Source organism: Oxyura jamaicensis, chromosome 4 (assembly GCF_011077185.1).
Source record: "Oxyura jamaicensis isolate SHBP4307 breed ruddy duck chromosome 4, BPBGC_Ojam_1.0, whole genome shotgun sequence".
Classification (NCBI taxonomy): domain Eukaryota; kingdom Metazoa; phylum Chordata; class Aves; order Anseriformes; family Anatidae; genus Oxyura; species Oxyura jamaicensis.
In genome coordinates, this window is record NC_048896.1 from 18,493,908 (window position 1) to 18,513,901 (window position 19,994).

At 39.3% G+C, this 19,994-nt stretch overlaps 1 protein-coding gene across 1 annotated transcript in view; it reads left to right on the forward strand.

Moving 5' to 3' along the window:
* The first annotated feature begins 450 nt into the window (after positions 1–450).
* The window catches only part of SMARCA1 (SWI/SNF related, matrix associated, actin dependent regulator of chromatin, subfamily a, member 1), a 34,038-nt gene continuing 14,494 nt past the window's right edge, over positions 451–19,994 (forward strand). Inside the window, exons 1-16 of the mRNA XM_035323859.1 lie at positions 451–607; positions 3,505–3,591; positions 7,562–7,728; positions 8,682–8,782; positions 8,896–8,996; positions 9,842–10,021; positions 11,466–11,621; positions 11,844–11,975; positions 12,711–12,779; positions 13,514–13,623; positions 14,340–14,566; positions 15,113–15,234; positions 15,624–15,776; positions 16,922–17,054; positions 18,010–18,158; positions 18,775–18,894. Of these exons, the coding sequence (XP_035179750.1) occupies positions 509–607; positions 3,505–3,591; positions 7,562–7,728; positions 8,682–8,782; positions 8,896–8,996; positions 9,842–10,021; positions 11,466–11,621; positions 11,844–11,975; positions 12,711–12,779; positions 13,514–13,623; positions 14,340–14,566; positions 15,113–15,234; positions 15,624–15,776; positions 16,922–17,054; positions 18,010–18,158; positions 18,775–18,894 (2,106 nt within the window). The 5' untranslated portion in view covers positions 451–508. The remainder of the gene's footprint in view (positions 608–3,504; positions 3,592–7,561; positions 7,729–8,681; positions 8,783–8,895; positions 8,997–9,841; positions 10,022–11,465; positions 11,622–11,843; positions 11,976–12,710; positions 12,780–13,513; positions 13,624–14,339; positions 14,567–15,112; positions 15,235–15,623; positions 15,777–16,921; positions 17,055–18,009; positions 18,159–18,774; positions 18,895–19,994) is intronic.

The following is a 19,994-nucleotide window of genomic DNA, read 5'->3' on the forward strand; positions in this document are numbered from 1 at the left end:
TGTGGCATCCCAGGGCTGTTTTGGGTTCCCTTCAGCAGCATGAACAAAATTGCAGCTCAGCAGCTGGCCATCCGGACACACTGCGTGAGGAGCCGTCCGGAGCTGCTCCGTTAGTGCCATTTCCACCATCAGACACACTCACTGCTGAACGAGGCAGGACTTCATGAAACATAAATCTTTATTCTCCCCACACGCTACACCTGCTATAGGGCCTGTGCTTTAGGACACGCATTAGCCCTGAAGGCATGAAGAGGCGGCTCTCCTCCTGGGGCACGGCCTGGGCCATCCCTTATCACACCCCTGCCGCCTCCACAGGGCTCCAGCACCGAGGAACAGCCTCAGACAGAAGCACTGAGACCCGCAAGGACGACGCCCGCCGTGCCCGGCCCGGAGACCCCCACCGCGGCCCGGGGACCCCCAGCACGCCCCGGCCCCTCTCACGGAAGCCTCGCGAGGCCTGCGCGGGGCGGAGCCGCCGCGTTTTGGGGGCGGAGGGGCCGCGCACAAAATGGACCCCGGCCCCGGCAGCCCCGGAGCTCCTACGGCCACCCGCTCGGACGGCGAGGTGCCCTCCACCTCCGCTGCGCAGGAGCCCGGCTCCGAGGAGGTACCGCTGCGGGGTCGGGGGCAGCCCGGGCGGGTGTGGGGCGGCGGCCGGGCCGCTCCCCTCGGCGCCACTCCTCGGGCTGAGCCCCTCGGCGGGGCGAGGGCGGCCGCCGGCCTCCTCCCGGTCCCGTTTTGTTTTTATTTTTGGGGGGAAGGATCGCGGCAGAACCCCCGGGGAGGTGCCGGGGGTCGTGGTCGGGTGTCCTTGGAAGCGGAGCGGGGCTCGGCCCGAGGGATGGGTGCTGCGGGCACCGTCTTACGAGCAGTGGTCGTGTGCCCTGCCGGCTGCAGGAACCCAGGGAAGTGCTGGTGTTCCGGGGTCAGGGCCGAAATTCCAGCTGGTGGAAGTCACCTTCTGCCCCAAAGGGATGCCAAATCATGTATTTCGTTACCTTGGTGCAAGAAGGGCTATAAAATATGCTGGAGCAATGTTAATAGGAGGAAAAAGTTAAAGGGTTTCTGTACTAGCCTGCAGCTTATTCTGCAAGATTTTGTCTTAACTGATACAAAATGAGTATTAAATGTTTAGAGACTCTCTATAAATTGTTTGAAGGGGGTTAACGATTTAGAATATTACCAGTGTTGTGCTATAGCTCCATGCTGATCATCACATTTCTTAAGGGAAGCTCTGGTGAGTGCTCTTGGAGTCCTTGGACCCTGGAATTTCACTTCAGCTGGGCCACAGGCCCGTTGGGTGCTACACAGTTAGGAACCTGCGTGGTAATAACGTTAACATGCAGCCTGTTGAGCTCCTTGCCCCTTTCAGTGCTTTACATCTCCGCTGGGAGCGGTAGCTCTGCTTAGGCTGGTTGGTGGGGGTTTCAAGGTGAAGTATTTTGGATTCTTGAAGCAGCCGAGGCCTGTTGTTTTGGAGGCTGTTGCATGGTCCCGTTTATTGTGAGGGTTCAAATGGCACCATTTCTCAGGGGGCTCTTATCTAGGGTTTCATCTGTCATGAAACTTTGTGGTAGAATCAGGCTGTCATCAGCCAGCTCCATGAACAAAAAGAGTTAAAAGCAGAAGTCCTCTTTTGCTGCTTTAATTGTTTGCAACTGGGATTCTGCTGGTCTTCCTGTTTCCTGTTAAATTGGCCCTTCAAGTGACGAAGATGTGTTCTGTAGTTTTTAGGGTAAAACTCCCATGAACTTGATGAAATATTTTGTGATTCTGGGTTACGTTAGGTATGTGATATTGTTGGTAGTAAAAGAGGTGGTATTATTAATATCAAAATTTAATAATCAGCAAGGTCTAGGTTTTAATACCTCAGAATATTACCCAGAAGCAAGCTCAGACATGATGCTCGTTCCTACTGCGTGTCCAGCTCTACCAGTGCAGACTAACTTTTGAATGGAGAATAACATTTTAATTGAAGTGCAACACGCTTTTCTTTTCCTTTGTGAACTCTCAGGAGGAGAAAGGATGCATGTGTCCTATGTTGTCCCTTCATCAGTTTTTGGTAGTCTCCTTCTATTTGTGTTCTTTTTCCCTAATATTTTGGGGCCATCAGTGTTCCACAGCTCCTCTGCAGTGAGGGGAGCAGGGACACAAATGTGTTTTATACTGAGAGCCAGGGTGTAGGACCTGAAGCGCTGTAGCTGCAGTAACTTCTAATGTCAGTTTGTTTACTTGTTTAACTCAGGAAATGTGTTATTCTCAAATACACAAATCAAACTTGTTTGGTGTGCCAGCATGAAGCTTTCTTCTGGGGAAATGTAACAGCAGAGCCCCTGCTGGGGGTTCCCCGGGACTTAGCAAGATAAGTTACATCTTACTTGAGCAACTTGTTGCAGCCAGAAGGGATTTGTAGCACACCAAACTGTTCTGCTCTGTCCCGGAGACACTGCTGTTGCATTTAGCTACCTATATGATTGAAGAAGTTGTGAGTGACTTACCGCAGGAAATCTTGGATGCTGCCTGCTTTTGACGTAATCATTTGGCCTTGTAAAACTGAACTGGGGCTTTTAGAAAATCATTAAATTGTCAAACAGCTTTGTTATGCACTTAGTGCTGTTCATTTTTGCTGAGACTTAGGTCTTTGGGCCAAAAGCTAAAAGGTATTTTAGAGCTTTAGAAAACATCCCTCCCGTTTGTATCCTTCTGCCTTATGTTAAGGAGTAAGTTGGCATATATATTTATCAGTAACGGTTCTGGAATTGAAGTAGAATGGTGCTTTACAAGCTGTTATGTATTTAGTACCATTCTGGTCTGTTTTTGCTACCTGACCATGTATAGCTTAAGTTATTTCATTTTGTTGTTTTTATAGTGGGCTGATGCTTAAGGTGCCTGCCAACCTCTGACCCTGCTTTTATGCAGGCCTGTGCTTGGCCTGCTCCTTTCAGATTGTTAAATATGTTTCAAAAACACTTTTTATCTTTTAGTGCATCTCAAAAATGGAAGTATTTAATAACTTTTACTTGAAGACGTAAAAAGGCATACTTCAAGACTGAACTGGGTGGTGGTGGTGGGGAAAGCAACTGCACAAAACACTTTTTCCTATGATACCTTTTTTAGAAATGATGTTGTGCCAGCATTATGACTTCTGCTAGCTCTTTTTTTTGTAAAGCAAGTAGTAGTTGAATTTGTAGAAACATGCTTTCAGGTTTTTCAGCTGAGAATAACTTCTCTGTGAAAAACTAAGCTTGGCTCCTTTTTAGTACTTTCCTTCAATTCTTCCACCTTGGATCCTATTTCCAGAAATAAACACGAGACTCACCTTCTATTTACGTTTTACCTGGTCACTCTTCAGTTACATCATAGATAACTGGTTCTCTTTTGGGTGATGTAGTGTGACTAATGCATTCACTCCCTGTTGAAATCATTACCTTTTAAAAATGTGATATTTCTGCTTTCTTAAATAAAGATACTGATACTTATGAGTGTTTACAATTTGAATTTCAGAAAAATGATCCTCCATTTCAACTCAAACCTCCTCCAAAGGCGGCTAGGCCTGAAAAAGAAATTGATCCAGAATATGAAGAGAAGATGGTAAGTGTTTTCACAGCAAAGCATACCACAGCTTTTTTGACTCTTGTTTGTTTGAATTTGGTCAAAGTTGCAAGTAACAAAAAATTACTGCAGGCAGAGTGTGTTAGAAAAGGAAAAATGGATGTGTCGGGCTTATGGGGTAAGGTTCTGGTAGCAGGGGTGTTGTGGGGATGGCCTTTGGGAGGAATCCAGAAGCTGCCCCCTCTTAGAGAAGAGCTGGCTCCAAAAAGCACCTGCTGCTGGCCAGAGCTGAGACCATGGGTGCTGCTGGTGGTGCCTCTGAGAGCAGATTGAAGGGGGAGGGGGGGAAACAGCTGTACAACAGCTGTACAACAGCTGGGAGAGAGGGGTGAGACAGTGTGAGAGAACCAGCCCTGCAGATGCCAAGGAGGAGGGCAGGAGGTGCTCCAGGTGTTGGAGCAGAGGTTTACCTGCAGTCCATGGTGGAGCAGGCTGTCCCCTTGCAGCCCATGGGTCCCCCAGCAGAGCAGATCTCCATGCTGCAGTGGGGAGGCCCATGGTACGGACCCATATGGAGCCGTTCCTGAAGAGCTGCTGCCACAGGATCAGTTTGTGAAGGATGGCATCCTTTGGGAAGGACCCCACATGGAGAAGTGAAGAGAAGCATTGGGGTCTGACTACAACCCTCCTTTCTCTGCACTGCCTGGGAGAGGAATTAGAAGAGGGTGGATGGAGGGAAGATGTTCTTAGGCTGCTTTTTGTTTTCACTGCTCAGGTCTGTTATCAATTGTCAATAAACTGTATTATTCTTCCTTATGCTGAGTTCATTTTACATGTGATGGTAATTGGTGGGTGATCTCCGTCTCTGTCTGTAATAGTCCTCAAAAGTATTCTTGTCTGTGTTGATTTCTGGAGTTGGAGGCTGTGTTTTTGTACTCAGTAGGTGCCAGTGTGTTTTTTCCCACCATGGATTTGATCACTTCCTTTTTTTCTTAGGTAGATTTATTACTGAGACCCTCCTGTGGTAAGGAGTTTCTAGTCAACTGCATTTTACACTTGACACCACTGTTTTGGTTTTGAATATCTGATAGTTCTTTGACCTCACAAGTCATGTCAGAGGCTTCCTTAAGTTGTTCTTTAAATGAAAGAAGTACTGAAGTTGCCAGTTTCTTTTCATAAAAATCCAAAGGGTTTAAATATTGACATTCCTCATAATGTGATTCATAACAATGCAAAAGAGGATCTATCCATGACCAAAATTCAGGGAGCTTATAGTGCTGGAGAAGAGAGAAGACCTCTTCTGTATTACATAGAGGAAGAAACCAGGTGGACACTGCAAGCTTTGTTCTTGAGTGACACACATACGAGGTTTTTGGATCAAGCTGGTAATCGGTGTCCTGCTGCATCTATCTTAAAAGATCTAGCATTAAATGGATGCCTCATAATTCCAGCAGAATTTGTGGGGTCCAGGGAAGAGAATGACTATCACAAATTGATACCTACCTAAATTAATACTTATTTCTAGACAGAAGACACAAACTTGTTTGAGAATGAGCTAGATAACGTTTTTGGTCATATGTCATCCACTTTTAAAATAAATGCATCGTAAATACGTTGCCCTCATGTGGCAAGATGTTGCGTTGCATGCACGTTCATTTTCATTGCCTTTTTCTTTGGCTGGTGTTACAGCTGTTAGAGTGCTTACACTTGTAAGTTACCCACAGAAAAGCTTTGCTCACTTCGTACAAAAGGTTATAGTACAAAACTAGTTTCACTTCTGTAGCTTATGGCAAGATAGATAAGTGAGATCACATGAAAATTGCTTTAAATGGTAGAGTGTTACATCATGCTTAGCAATGGCATAGAAAGACTGATAGCAATTACCTTCTATCTGGTAGCGTTTGCCTTTTACCCTATTTTTATTTGAAAATCAAGTTTTTTTATATAGAGAGGATGACATGTTTTGGTATGTTGATATAGATGCGTGCATAAGCCTTGTCACAAATGTAATAAGTAATGAAGAATCATTAAGGTTGGAAGAGACCTTCGGGATCATCAGGTCCAGCCATCCCCCTACTACCCATGTCACCCACTAAACCATGTTCCTAAACTTTTCTTGAACACCCTCAGGGACAGTGACGCCACCAACTCCCTGTGCAACCTGTTCCAACACCTGACCACTCTTTCTGAGGAGAAGTGTTGTACTGAGTCTGGCTGGGATGTTACCTTTCCCTGCAGCAGCCCATACAGTGCTGCGCTCTGCACTTGTAGCTAGAACAGCAGTGGGATCACACCGGTGTTGTGTCTGCTGCTGAGCAGTGCTGGCACAGCATCAGGACTCTCTCTGACCCTCCTAGGGGGTGGGCAAAAAAGTGAGAGAGAAACATCCCCAGGGCAGCTGACCTAACCCAACCAAAGGGATATTCCATACCATACAGGGTCACACTCAGCAATAAAAGGTGGAAAAAGGAAGAAGAGGGGAGGGGTGGGCTCTCGTTGTGAAAATGTCTGTCCTCCTCCCGAACACCGGCTACGTGCGTTGAGGCCCTGCTTCAAGGACGTGGTCAAGCATCGCTCATTTGTGGGAAGTAGAGAGTAATTTCTTTCCTCTGCACTTCCACGTAGCCTTTACTTGTTTAGTTATTCCCTTTCCCCCTCCCTCTTCCCCTTTCCCTTTTTTCCCTTTAGTTGAATTGTTTAACTAATAATATTTCCTTAATAATATGTATTTTCTCTTTAATCAAATTATCCTTATCTCAACCCATGAGTTGTTCTTTCCTTTACTTCTTCCCCTCCTCATCTGAGGAGGGGGAGTGAGAGAGTCGTGGTGGTGTTCAGCTGCCTAGCACGGTAAAACCACCACAAATGTCTCCTAATTTCCAACCTGAACCTCCCCTGGTGCAACTTGAGACCATTCCCTCTAGTTCTAACATAGGTTTCTGTGAGAAGAGGCCAATCCCCAGCTCCCCACAGCTTCCTGTCAGGGAGTTGTAGAGAGCAATGAGGTCTCCCCTGAAGGTCTCCCCTGAGCTTCCTCTTCTCCAGATTAAACGCCCCTAGTCCCCTCAGCTGTTCCTTACAGGACTTGTGTTCCAGGCCCTTCACCAGCTTCATAGCCCTTCTCTGGAAACGCTCCAGGGCCTTGATGTCCTTCTTGTAGTGAGGGGCCCAAAGCTGAACACAGCACTCGAGGTGTGGCCTCACCAGAGCAGAGTACAGGGGGACAATCACCTCCCTGGTCCTCTTGGATACACTATTCACAATACAAGACAGGATGCCCTTGGCCTTCTTGGCCACCTGAGCACACTGCTGGCTCATGTTCAGGCAAGCATCAACCAGATCCTTTTGAAATCTGACAGCAAAAGTCACAAACTTCAGTGCAAGCAGTGTTGAGCTTGTGCATCCCTGTTATTTTAGTCATACCTCCAAAAGCCAAGCTACCACAATGTTGTCTTGGCTGCAGTCCTGATAACCTTGAAGCCGATGGAAGTTTTGCCACTGACATGAGCAAGACTCGGATTTCCTCTTTTACTGCAAGTCAGAACTGTGCTTTTAAAGTATCTTCTTTGCAGAGTCATTTAAAACATGCCCTCACGATTACTCCTGTACCCTGTAGGCTTAAGGAATAGATGAGTAAACTTTTTCAGTTGTTTTTACTAATTTTTGGGTTTTGAATGGGGATGAGTTGCTGGGAGGAGGGTATCAGCTCTTGATTGTCTTCCAGATTGCTCTGGTTTTCATGAAGGGTCTTTTGAACTACCAGAAGTCACATCGGGGTGCTCTAGAGCAATTTGAAAATCTGAAATCTGAAGCAGCTCAAGAGCTATTTCACAATGCTTGTAGCCTTCTTGAATTGGCTAAGAGTAAGCAGGTGGTCTTGTCAGTTTTTGCTCATCTAAGTTCCCTTCATGAGTATCTCAATTCTGTTTCTTAATAAAAATATTTTTTAAAATGAAATCATTGATTTTTCTTTTATTTTTTTGTATTTTTTTCCCACTTCGGAAACCAGAAAGCAGATAGAGCAAAAAGATTTGAGTTCCTCCTGAAGCAGACAGAACTCTTTGCACATTTTATCCAGCCTGCAGCACAAAAATCACCAACATCTCCTTTGAAAGTCAAGCTGGGACGGCCACGGATAAAGAAAGATGAAAAGCAGTGTTTGATTTCAGCTGGGGAGTATGTCTTACTCTTACTTCTGACTTGCTATACTTTCAAACTAATTATGCACTTTAATACACGTATTTATTTAATAGTGTAGAGATTGTGCTTTGAGTCCAGAACTTTTCCTATTAATGGTGTATCATAATTCCATTAAAAATGGGCTGATACATGTATACTGGTTCATACAGGTTAGTACGAGCTTGGATCAAGAGGGCACTTCTAAAATAAAATCCTTGTTTATTGCCATTTACCGCATTCTGGTCTATATTGTGGAGTGGTTTTGGATGGCATGAATTGAATTGATTTTGCATGACACTAAACCAGAAGATGCGCTCCAGAAATCCACCTGATATGTTCCAGCTGCTAATGGACACGTCAGTGAAACCAGAGTGGAATTAAATCAAATTAAAATAACAAAATATGCAAGTAATGTGGATGTTGGATCCTCAGCATGAATTGCCTCACTGCACAAGTCCTTCTACTTTAGTCACTAAGCCAGACACACCCTGCAAGTAGTTTTTGTGAGGAGTCTTGTCACAGCTAACACCAAATTTCTGGAATGTTAACCAAATGATGTTTTCTGTCTTAGCAATTATTAGAAAAACATTTTGGGGATCAAATGTGTGCATCTTCTGAAGGGTATACTTACCAGGTAATTGATCCTAAGGCCAGTTCTGATGTGGGTGTTGTCTTTCCTTGTTGCTCATTAAAAAGTGCCTCAGAGAACTCATGGTACTTGTTAGAGTATGACTATGACTATGGAGGAGAAAGATTTGCATCAGCCTTTCCAATTAAATCTGGAATGAGCCAGGAGGAACAGTGAATTAAGAGGATGTGATTTTAGTCAAAGGTCAGGTTAGAACGTACAGGCACATTGTAGGTAAATTACTTTTTTTTTTTTTTTAATAAGTTCTTACTTAGTTTTAAAAGTTTGAAACTTTCTTGTACACACAACTTGTGTTCTTCAGCTATCGTCACAGGCGCACAGAACAAGAGGAAGATGAAGAGCTGTTGTCAGAAAGTCGGAAAACATCTAATGTGTGCATTCGATTTGAGGAGTCTCCTTCATGTAAGTATTCTGCTGATTGCTTTGATGTAGTTAAATGATGATGAGCAGAACACAATTAAAATTTTATACTCAGAATTTGTATTTTTCTACTTAGAGGAATCTTACATTTACAGATGTGAAAGGAGGAACACTAAGAGATTATCAGGTCAGAGGTTTGAACTGGATGATCTCACTGTACGAAAATGGTGTTAATGGCATTCTGGCAGATGAAATGGTAAGCAGCAATCTTTTTTTTTTTTTTTTTTGTGGAACTTAACCATGGCAGAGGTTATGCTAACCATGGCATGACTATGGTTAAAGGTTGGACTAGATCTGAGATCTGAGAGGTCTTCAGCCCAGATGATTCTCATTTGTATATCCTTCAGTTGCCCAAGTACTTAACAGTGAATGTAAATTATGACATTTGTGCATTAAATTAATCTCTTAATAGGAAAAAGTACATGAAAAGGTAGAATTATTCAAGTAATTACTGCCCCAGTTGTGCCAATGGTAACTTAGAGTCTGTGTATATTTCCAGTACATGGAATGTATTTCTTTTTTTTGTATATGTGGTTAATGCTCAAATGTAACAGAGGTGTGCAAATGTCTTCCTTCAGCACTGCCGAGGATGAATGTGTGCAAGATTGATGTCCAAGATTTTGATGCTTTTGATAAATATCATAATGTCTTTTCTTTGCACCCGGAGTTCAACTTAATACATCTTTAAAGTATTTTTAAAATTACTTGGTGGAAAATAAAGTGATTTCGAATAGTTAAAAAAGATACGTATATAACATGGGTATTAATATTCAGTAGCAGTAGTTATTCTGAGCAGAATTCAAACATCAAACTACCTGGAGTAGTGACTGTATATGCAGTAGTACGGATCATTTTACAACAGGTAGATTTTCACACCTGGAACTGTAATATAATGAAAGATACTGTATTGCACTCTTGCTGTGTGTATTTTGCTGTAAACTGCTCTAGTGGCAGAATGATATACTAAGAAAAATGTTTGACACTATTTCTGTATAGCATTTTGTTCTAGAAAGTTTCTTTTCCCCCTCTTTGTCCGTGTAGGGTCTTGGTAAGACTCTGCAAACAATAGCATTATTAGGCTATCTGAAGCATTACCGAAACATTCCTGGGCCACACATGGTCCTGGTTCCAAAATCAACTTTGCACAATTGGATGAATGAATTTAAACGCTGGGTACCATCGTTACGCGCTGTTTGCCTTATTGGAGACAAAGATGCCAGAGTAAGTGTTGTACATTGAAATGAAGTTATTTCATTATATAATGAAGTTATTTCATATATAATGTTATTTGTCAGCAAGTAGCATTTGGGGACATGGAACTCTCAGTAAGCCACTTCCTTAATTACAGTCTTTTTTTCCAGTGATCTTTTAACTATATTAGCATTGAAAATGCAAAATGTTGGATTTGTAACTATGAGGACAAAATGCAAATCAGTAAGTGAAATAATAGATTGGAATTAAGGTGCAGCTGTCTGTTAACTCTTCTGTTGTCTTCCTCTTTCATTTTTGCATCTATTTTTTTTTATTTCTTCTGTCTTCGCATTGTTGCAGCATTTATTAATTTTCCTTTATTGTCCTTACCTTATTGCCTCTTTCTTCACTTTTTTTTTAGTTGACTGTACTTACATGTAATGTCCATGCTCTGCTTTCTAACTAGGATTCTATCACAGAATTTTCATCTTTCATAGTGAAGGTTTTGAGTTAGACATAGGGTGGTTTGTTACTTAGAGGGGGGAATGACCTGGAGGTTCTTGTGAATTCGGTGGTACCCATGGTACCCTTGTACAGATTGCATGGATGCCTGTTTCTGAGAGGAACTGCTGGGCATGCCAATGACTTAGTTTCTTCCAGTGCTGCAGTGTCAGATTTGACAAGAACACTCTCTTCCAGATTGCTTTAATTTGGAATCTGATAATACTTGTACCACAGTAGTGTTTGTTGCTAGCTCTGTGGGATGAAATTAAGACTGTGGTGAAGGGAAATGTACCTTCACTTTATACTTTCTATGCTTTCAGAGTCTTACGCTGGTATTGTCAAAACTTGCCATTTCCTTTTTCATTTCCTCAGTCTCTCTGAGCTTGTAGTTGCATGAGCAAGTCAGTGCAGAGTGCTGCAGAGAACTCCCTTATTAGGTGGTTCTTCAAGGAAACGCTTTGCGTCAGTCCTTTTAGTTAGGGTCATCCGTGCATCCTACTAAAAAAGTTATTGGAGAGCAGCATGTTGTGAGTTTTCATATGAAACATACTGTATACCTATCGATAAATGGGACAGAGGAGAGAGATTTTTAGGCAAGAGAGGAGGAGGAGTGGGCTAGGTGGGCTGTTTAAAAACACTTTGCTGTGGATTGCATGTCTTTGGGCTGGATAGTCTAGATTTTTTTTTATTATTGGTAGTTTTTACTGTGTTTAAATTACAGAAAAAAATACTGGAGCGTTAATATTGAACTTCAAATACAAGAATTCGTGATTTTTTTTGGTGTATATGCCTAAAGTGCAAAGGATTGAAAGCTTTTGTTACGGTAACTTTTGGTTATGCAAAAGATTTTTCAGACTTCCTTTGTGCGCTAACTTAGTACTTCGTTAATGTTGGCAGAGGTAGGTTTTACTGAATTTCAAATCTACTGTATATATTTATAAATGTTATTAATTCAATTGCTCTGCTGTAGGCTGCTTTTATCCGCGATGTTATGATGCCTGGTGAATGGGATGTTTGTGTTACATCATATGAAATGGTAATTAAAGAGAAGTCAGTCTTCAAAAAATTTAACTGGAGGTACCTGGTAATTGATGAAGCCCACAGAATAAAGAATGAGAAGTCTAAGGTAAAATTAAAATTATTTGATCCTTAAGATATTTTTACACAAGATTCCACCTGATTTTAGTAAACTTTAAATGTTAAGCGTGGCATATTAAATACAAGCAGTAAGCTGTTAGACTGTGCATATGACTTTCTCATTGCTCACTGTCTATAAATTCAGTTTATATGGTCTCAGGTTTCAGAAACAGATGAAAATTGATTATACAACTATTTGTTATGTTCCTAGCTGTCAGAGATTGTCCGTGAGTTCAAGACAACGAACCGATTGCTGCTCACTGGAACACCTTTACAGAATAACCTCCATGAGCTGTGGGCATTGCTCAATTTCCTTTTACCTGATGTCTTTAATTCTGCAGATGTAAGTAGAGGTTTGGAAGTAAAATTTTATTATTTTCACTCTTAGGCTCATTTCTGCAGGAGAGAATGACCAGCCTAGTAAGAGACGTAAGATGTGAAAGACCTGGCTTCAGTTGAAGCTCTGTGGCTTGCTGAAATATAGACTGTTTTTTTGCACTATATAGTTAAAACAATACATTGTGTTAGTGCAGTGCTAGTGATAACAAATCTAATACTTTGCATAGTTGTAGAATTATGCAAAGTGAAGCAAAATTTGGGAAGGCAGTGCAGAGGGAAGAATATGGAGCATCCAAACAGGCATAAGCCTTTTTTCATTTAGAATTTGAGTCATCTTTATCTTCTTTTACTGTTAATGCTCCCTTGTATGCATGCATTGCTTCTGTGTTTTTTTTTTGCTGTCATGTTTTCTATCACATTTACTTACTAAGGTTTTTTCTATCTTATTCTTGCCCCATCATTAAACAAGCAGTAAGGATAAGAGCTTGAATATTCTATTGGTGAGCATAGATAACATTGGAAATGGAGAATAGTAATAATATTTTGTCAGTGGAGTTATTTGGTTGACTTAAATGTTATAATGTGCTGGGTAGCTGGCACAGAATTGTGGCCTGATTTTCCTTCACTCACAGAAGTCATTTTTCTCAAGATTTATGTTGCTCTTGGATTGAAAAAGTCAGTATGTATGTTAAAAAGGCAAACGATAAACTGTTCATACTTGTGCTGTTTCTTCCCACAGGATTTTGACTCATGGTTTGATACTAAAAATTGTCTTGGTGATCAGAAGCTTGTAGAAAGACTTCATGCTGTAAGTAATTAAAGCCTTAATCAAGTGTTGTCAATAGCATATGCAGTAACAAAGAAGAACTGAGTATTTACATATTTATCTAAGTCCAATTTGAAGAGATGAATGTAGACTGACTTACAGAACTGCCCAGCCGAATTTTTATGAATGAAATACCAGAAGTTTTTTTTTTTTCAGTCACTACTTTCTGTAATGTTACTGTTTGAAGCAGACAGTCTGCACATAAAATACAAAGAAAATTTTGAGACCTTTTGAAAACTATTTATTATCCTGAGTATTATCTTGATACATCTTTCAGGCTAGCCTGAAAAGGCACGTCTTTATCTTTGTTTTGCTGTGCACAAGATAATAGGGTAATAAAATAAATCATAAGGAAGTCCAGTGTGTATTGCTTATCTTTGAAGTGGTGTATTTTGTAGACATTTCTAGTGGTGATAAAACAGACTGTAGAGGGAAATTCATTTTATGAGCTTGTGGGTTTGGTCCTTGCTCAGTACAGCAGCTGGGATGAGTATGACAATTTTAATGTAACATTACACATTTCAAGTGTGAACTTGGCAGCTTAGTAGTGGACAACTTAATTTTTCAGACTGTAGCACAATTGTTCTGAGGGAGTCACCATAAGAGCAATAGATATTGGTTAGTTTTGGATAAATGTCACAAAAATTAATCTATTCTTTTATTTGAGGCAATCAGTTTTAAATAAATGTATATTTGAAAAAAATCAATTTTTGTAGGTTTTGAAGCCATTCTTATTACGTCGCATAAAAGCAGAAGTAGAAAAGAGTTTGCCTCCAAAGAAGGAAGTAAAAATTTATCTTGGACTCAGCAAAATGCAGAGGGAATGGTGAGTTATTCACATTAAAGTAAGATTCTTTTCTTACGAAGAACAGTACAGCTCTTCATACTGTTTTTTTTGCAGTTGCATATTAAGACTGTCAAATGGAGAAGCCTATTTATAGCTGTCCTTGGGGCATTTTAAGGGTGCACGAGGTGCAAAGAGCTCAGGAACTATAATAAAAAGGGATGAGAGGAATAAAGCAGAATCTTCTTTTCTTCTCAAGTTTATTTGAAAGAATGTATGCCTAGTAAGTTTCATTTTTTGATCCAAATATATACGTGCCAGTAAAAGTCTCAAAAGTTGAAACTAATGTGGCCTCAGGAACCATATACCGAGAATAAAAGTGATGAAAGAAGTGCACGTTTTTTTTTTAAATTCAGTCTATTTCTTTATGCAGATCTCAGGTCAATGTAGTGGCTTCAGTAGAATCAGTGATATCTTAATTGACTTCATAGTCCTAAAAAAAATAAAATGGTAAGAAAACATAGTAAATGACAGATCACTATCACTCAGTGACAAATTGCCTTTTATGTTAGGTATTGATTTATAAATCCTTATCAGTCAGATATTTTCTCCAAGTGTTATAAATAATGAACCATTTTATTATATGAACAAAACCAACTCCCACTTCCAGTAATTAGTAATCAGGATTTGCAGGGTTTCATTTATGTTTTAAATATGAAATGAAAACAGTTATTCAAAATTGCCTGTAAAAACTTCAGGTATACAAGGATCTTGATGAAAGATATTGATATCCTAAATTCAGCTGGGAAAATGGATAAGATGCGTCTGCTGAATATTCTGATGCAGTTGCGGAAGTGCTGTAATCATCCTTACCTATTTGATGGTGCCGAGCCTGGCCCTCCTTACACCACTGACACGCATCTCATCACTAACAGTGGTAAAATGTTAGTTCTGGATAAACTGCTAGCAAAACTCAGAGAGCAAGGTGAGTAGTGCTTATAAACAACGCTCTGAATAGTCATCATAAGTAAAATTGCACTGTAGAACTTTCATGATTAATTCTTTTCTCTCCTCCAGTGAGAGCATCCATTACTTCCAATGAGTTTTTTGTTGAAATTCTATTTTCAGTAGATACTAACACATGGAAGGAAGGAGGTCTTACGGGAATGGTGAGGAAGACTAGTGATACAATGCAGTAGAAAGGAAGGAAAAAGTCTCTACCTGCTGTATTGAAGAGCATTTCTGATGAGAGTATTTGTTTGTGTATGCCAGTTGTCAGCTACTTATCTTACCATGTTTTCACATGTTCTGTTTCTTCAGCTGCATATTTCTTATGTATAAATTATCAAACAATGGGCCTTGAGGAGAAGTTAAATCAATACCAGAAAAGTAACTTCAAAAGAAAGACTTAAGTTAGCATAGTACAGAATATTGCACGTGAGTTCTTACTGATGTTCAATAGTAAGCTCTATACTGAGAGTAATGTAAAAATGTAAAACCAACAACAAAACCTTCTGTGTTGTTCTGACAGGTTCCAGAGTTCTACTTTTTAGCCAGATGACTCGTTTATTGGATATTTTGGAAGACTATTGTATGTGGCGTGGATATGAGTACTGCCGACTTGATGGACAGACACCACACGAAGAAAGAGAGGTAGGAAAGATGTGTAAATAAGAAATGTCTGTTTTACGTATTAAATTAAGAAGCTGTTATTTACAGATGATTATAATTCCTTAAAATATGGTATCATTCCTTAAAAGAAATCATTTGTTAAAAACAAAAAATGTTACAATTTTAAAAGGCAGCTGAGTTTGTATACTTTTTCTAACCATAAATTCATAGTAAAGTAGATTTCATGTGTTCCTCAACTAAGTGAACAGCTTCATGTTTTGTTAACTCTGAGTAGGTTTGCACAAGTGAAAATATCCACATTCTCTGTTAAAGATTTCTTGCTCTGAAAATTAAATTTCCAAGAAGTTTCACTGAAATGTATTTAACATATTGGAAACAGCTCTGATATATTAATGACACTTTTCTTTTAGGAAGCAATAGACACATTTAATGCTCCCAACAGCAGTAAATTCATTTTCATGCTGAGTACCAGAGCTGGAGGTCTGGGAATTAATTTGGCAACTGCTGATGTGGTGATTCTCTATGACTCAGATTGGAACCCTCAAGTAGATCTGCAAGCCATGGTGAGTTAATTTTCTAATACATGGTGGTAATTAGTTATGATTGTTCAATTTTGTATAAGTATTTCCAGAACCTGCCTTTTTGTTGGATTTTGTCTTCATTACCAACAAACTAAGGAGTCAAATAATGAATAATACTTTGGCTATTTCCAAAATGGTAGAGAATTAAAAGCATGCAGCATTACAGTCCTTATGCTTTTGCAAACCACCTTGTCTCTGCATAAATGTACCAGCAAATAAGGTCAGAGCTATGAAAAGAAACCCTTATATTATCTGACTGCTTGTTAATTTCTAAAATCAAGGTCTATAATTCTGGAATTAAAAAATCTCATGAGCCTTCTTGCATGTTTGGGGGTTATTGGTTCTGTTTTCTAATGTTCTGAAACGAATCAAGTGTTTACTGTGAATCTCTGTCTTCTTTTGAGATGCGTACTGATTACCAATAGTAGACTAAATTCCTGGAAACTCACCAGGGTGATTTGTGAGCTTTAGTTTTTCAGGAAGCTACTGAATATGATGCAGGAGAGTAAAAGATTTAACAACTATTCTTTAAAGGACACTCAATTTTGGTGCCAGCAGTCTGAAGGACTATTATTCTTTTCCGAGGACAAATTTTTATTTAAGCTCTCTGGAGAGGAGAGCCACAAGTTTTGACAGAAACAAATAAAGTGTGTTTGTCCTAACTTCATTTGCTGTGCACTAGACCTGTACAATGTGAGCTGCATACTGATACTTTAACGTAGCTAATTTGGGACAGCTCTGTTATTGAAGCTGTAGCTACATGACTTTGCACATGGAATTAATACTATCAAGCTAGGGATGTCAAAGGACAATACTTTTGCCACGTGAGCTGAATGTAATGCAGGTCTGTCTGCATACGTAGTTGTATCTCCACCTCCCAGGTGCAGTTCAGACAGGCATTCAATTTTCTGCATTTATGATGAGGTAGACGTGTTTATTGGAATAGAAAGACCCAGACTTAAAAGGTGTAATAGCCACAAATAAGTAGATAACTCTTGTATATTGTTGAATAAGGAAGGAGCCAAGGAATTTATGCTGGCTTCAGTCTGATGTTTCTGCTTATATAGCAAACTGCATATTGCTTGTGAGTATTTGCTGCTGAACACTCATTGATTTATGTTTGTTAGGATCGTGCGCATCGTATTGGTCAAAAGAAACCAGTACGGGTGTTCCGACTAATCACTGATAATACTGTTGAAGAGAGGATTGTAGAAAGAGCTGAAATAAAACTGAGACTGGACTCTATAGTTATACAACAAGGTATCAACTGCTCTATATGTTTTTCTGCAACAGAATTGTTCAGTCCCTTTAAATTATGGGTTAAATAACTGTACAAGCATACAGTATGAGAGAAAACAGGCCTTGTGTATAATAATAGTACACTAAATCAAATTATACTGTATATGTTATTCAGTTGTTCAGCTTAATTTTTGAAAGAATTGTCATCCTGAGTGATGGGGGCTTAGATTAAAAGTAAGACTCTAAATGAAGAAAGTGCTGCTGAAGTAGGTATTACTTGTTCTTGTGATAGTGAAAAGGAGGAGAAAAATATATCTTCCATGAAAGATAATTATGTAGGAGTGTTTTTTATTACATCTGAATTTTCTGAACATTGAAACTGCTTTGTGTGGCTTTGTTTAGAAGCTCTGGGAAGAACAGTTTGTCAAAACCTGAAGTTATTGACCTAAGTTTGTGTAGGTCCTGAGCCATATGACTTTTTTTTTCTTTTTTTCTGAGAGTAGTCTACTTAGTGGATAATTGTCAAAATTGTCATGGTCTATGAAGATGAGATAGGATTGGTGGAATTTTGGGACAGAAATTAGAGTTCTGGGGAAAATGAAAGTATTCAGAAATGCATTGAGATCAGTAAAGTGAGCTGTAAAAAATCTTCAGTACTTTTAATGATTATAATATCTTGTCACTTTTCATCTTGAAATAGGATTTTAATCTTAAGTCCATCTGACTTTGCAAGAATAAGATCTTAAACATAAATTTGGATTATCTTCATGTGAAACAAATTCTTTGTTATGTCTTGTACCATAGTCATTTTTTGTATTTATCTTGAAGTTTCCAGTTTGTTTATTTTCAGTTCAAGTGAAAAGTAATTTGTTCCTATAGTTTTTTGTTCTGCTGGCGGACTCAAAAAATCCGCTGTTTGCGTGTTCATACTGGAAGTTTTGTATTACAACTTTGAACATACTTCTTCTAATTCTAGGAAGGCTCATAGACCAACAGTCTAACAAACTGGCAAAAGATGAAATGCTGCAGATGATCCGGCACGGAGCGACACATGTTTTTGCATCTAAGGACAGTGAGCTGACAGAAGAAGACATAACCACTATCTTAGAAAGAGGTGAAAAGAAGGTTAGAGAGCAGTTTTGTATAGAATTTGTGATGTGCCAAACATTAAACATAGATATGCAAAATACATTTTATAGAAGAAGACAAGAACACTTTAATTATTATGTAAATCTGTTTTATATGCCCATATATTACTTTACTATTCATAAATATTACAAACCTCATGAAAGCCTGGAAGGAGTAGGAGTAGTGAGTTGTAATTACTTTCACTAGTTCCAACTAAGTGCATTGTATCTTAAGCATTGTTTATTTCATGAACTCTTAGAAATATGTAAATTGTATGCCAACAATTCTAATAGGCACGAAATCTTTATGGAATTTTATTAGGGAATTGGTAGCTGTGGAAAAAAATGAAGTGCTGGGCACAAATTTCATTTAAATCTAAAAGTTATATAGTTGTAGGGCTACATTGCAGCATTAATAAACTTAGTATAACGGGAAGCCTTAGTTTGTTCAAAACTGGAAAGCACAGTGGGCAAATCCTGCTTAATAAGAAAAATGTAAGTAAAATTTTAAAGCAGAAAAAGACATGAAATATGTTTAATGATGAAAGCTGTTTTTTTTTGCAGAAAACATAGAACAACTTGAGTAAGCCTAAAAATGTTGTGTCTCATTTCAGACAGCTGAAATGAATGAACGATTGCAGAAAATGGGGGAAAGCTCTTTAAGAAACTTCACTATGGACACAGAGATGAGCTTATACAACTTTGAAGGTGAAGATTATAGAGAAAAACAGAAGGTAACCTTTTAAAGACAAGTATTGGAGACCTTAGAGGTGTAAGCATACAGGCTATGCTAGCAATGTTATAGCCGTAAAGGTTATGGTAGTGAAGTGGGACCTGAAGAATTCACTTAGCTCTGCACCACCATTGGGATTGTTAATTTGTGTTAAATGAGCTTTCAGGCCCTCCCTGTTTTTCTGAATGGAAAAATCTGATAAAATGGCTCAAATTTTATCCTTCCAGCAGCAAAAATACTAATCTGCATCCTACTATACTGCTGCAGCTGGTATTGTTTTACTGCCATGTAACAAAAGAAAAAACAGTCCTGTTTAGAATTTTGTGTGTGGAATTTTTTCTGCGGTGAAGGTTTTAGTTGCAAGCATCCAGTGAAGAGTTTTGTGCAATTACTTAGCTAAATGTAGAAAGATCATCCAGATGAAGAAGTATTAATCATGGTCCCACGATGTTACTTCTGTCTCTTTGCATTAAATATGGGACATAAGATCTCCTTGAGGTTTTATCTGGAGTTAATTATATGAACTCTTTACATGTTAACTACAGGATGCACTTCTAATCCAGGTTTCTTACCAATTTTGAAGAAACACTTAGAAAAATTAAATATTTTATGAGAATAGAATGGGTGTTTATACAAATATATACGCAAATAAGAACTGTTTGTCTTGTGATAAGCTGCCTTTTTGTAAGGATTTTAATATAGCATTGCCTTGAAATATACTTTAAGTTTAATTGAAGTCCTTTTATAAGAGAATTCACTCCTAATGTTTTTTTTTTTAAATATTGTAGCTTCTGTAGAGCTTATGAATATCACAATAAATTTGTATCATTGTATCATCATAGATAATAGAATTTAAAGCCCAAGTCCCTAGACCTTCAATGGTATTTGAGCAGATGGAAACATAACCTCACCCAGGTGACTGAAGTCAGTAGGTTACTTTAAAGATTACTGTAAAGGTGTCTAGTCATGCCACTGCAAGACTACATAATACTGGTGTATTATTTTTAATGTGCTTAAATACATGTTATAATTAGCTATAACTTCTGGCCTATTTTTGAGCTCTGATGTATTATCTGTACTGTTGAGCACAAGCACCAGACT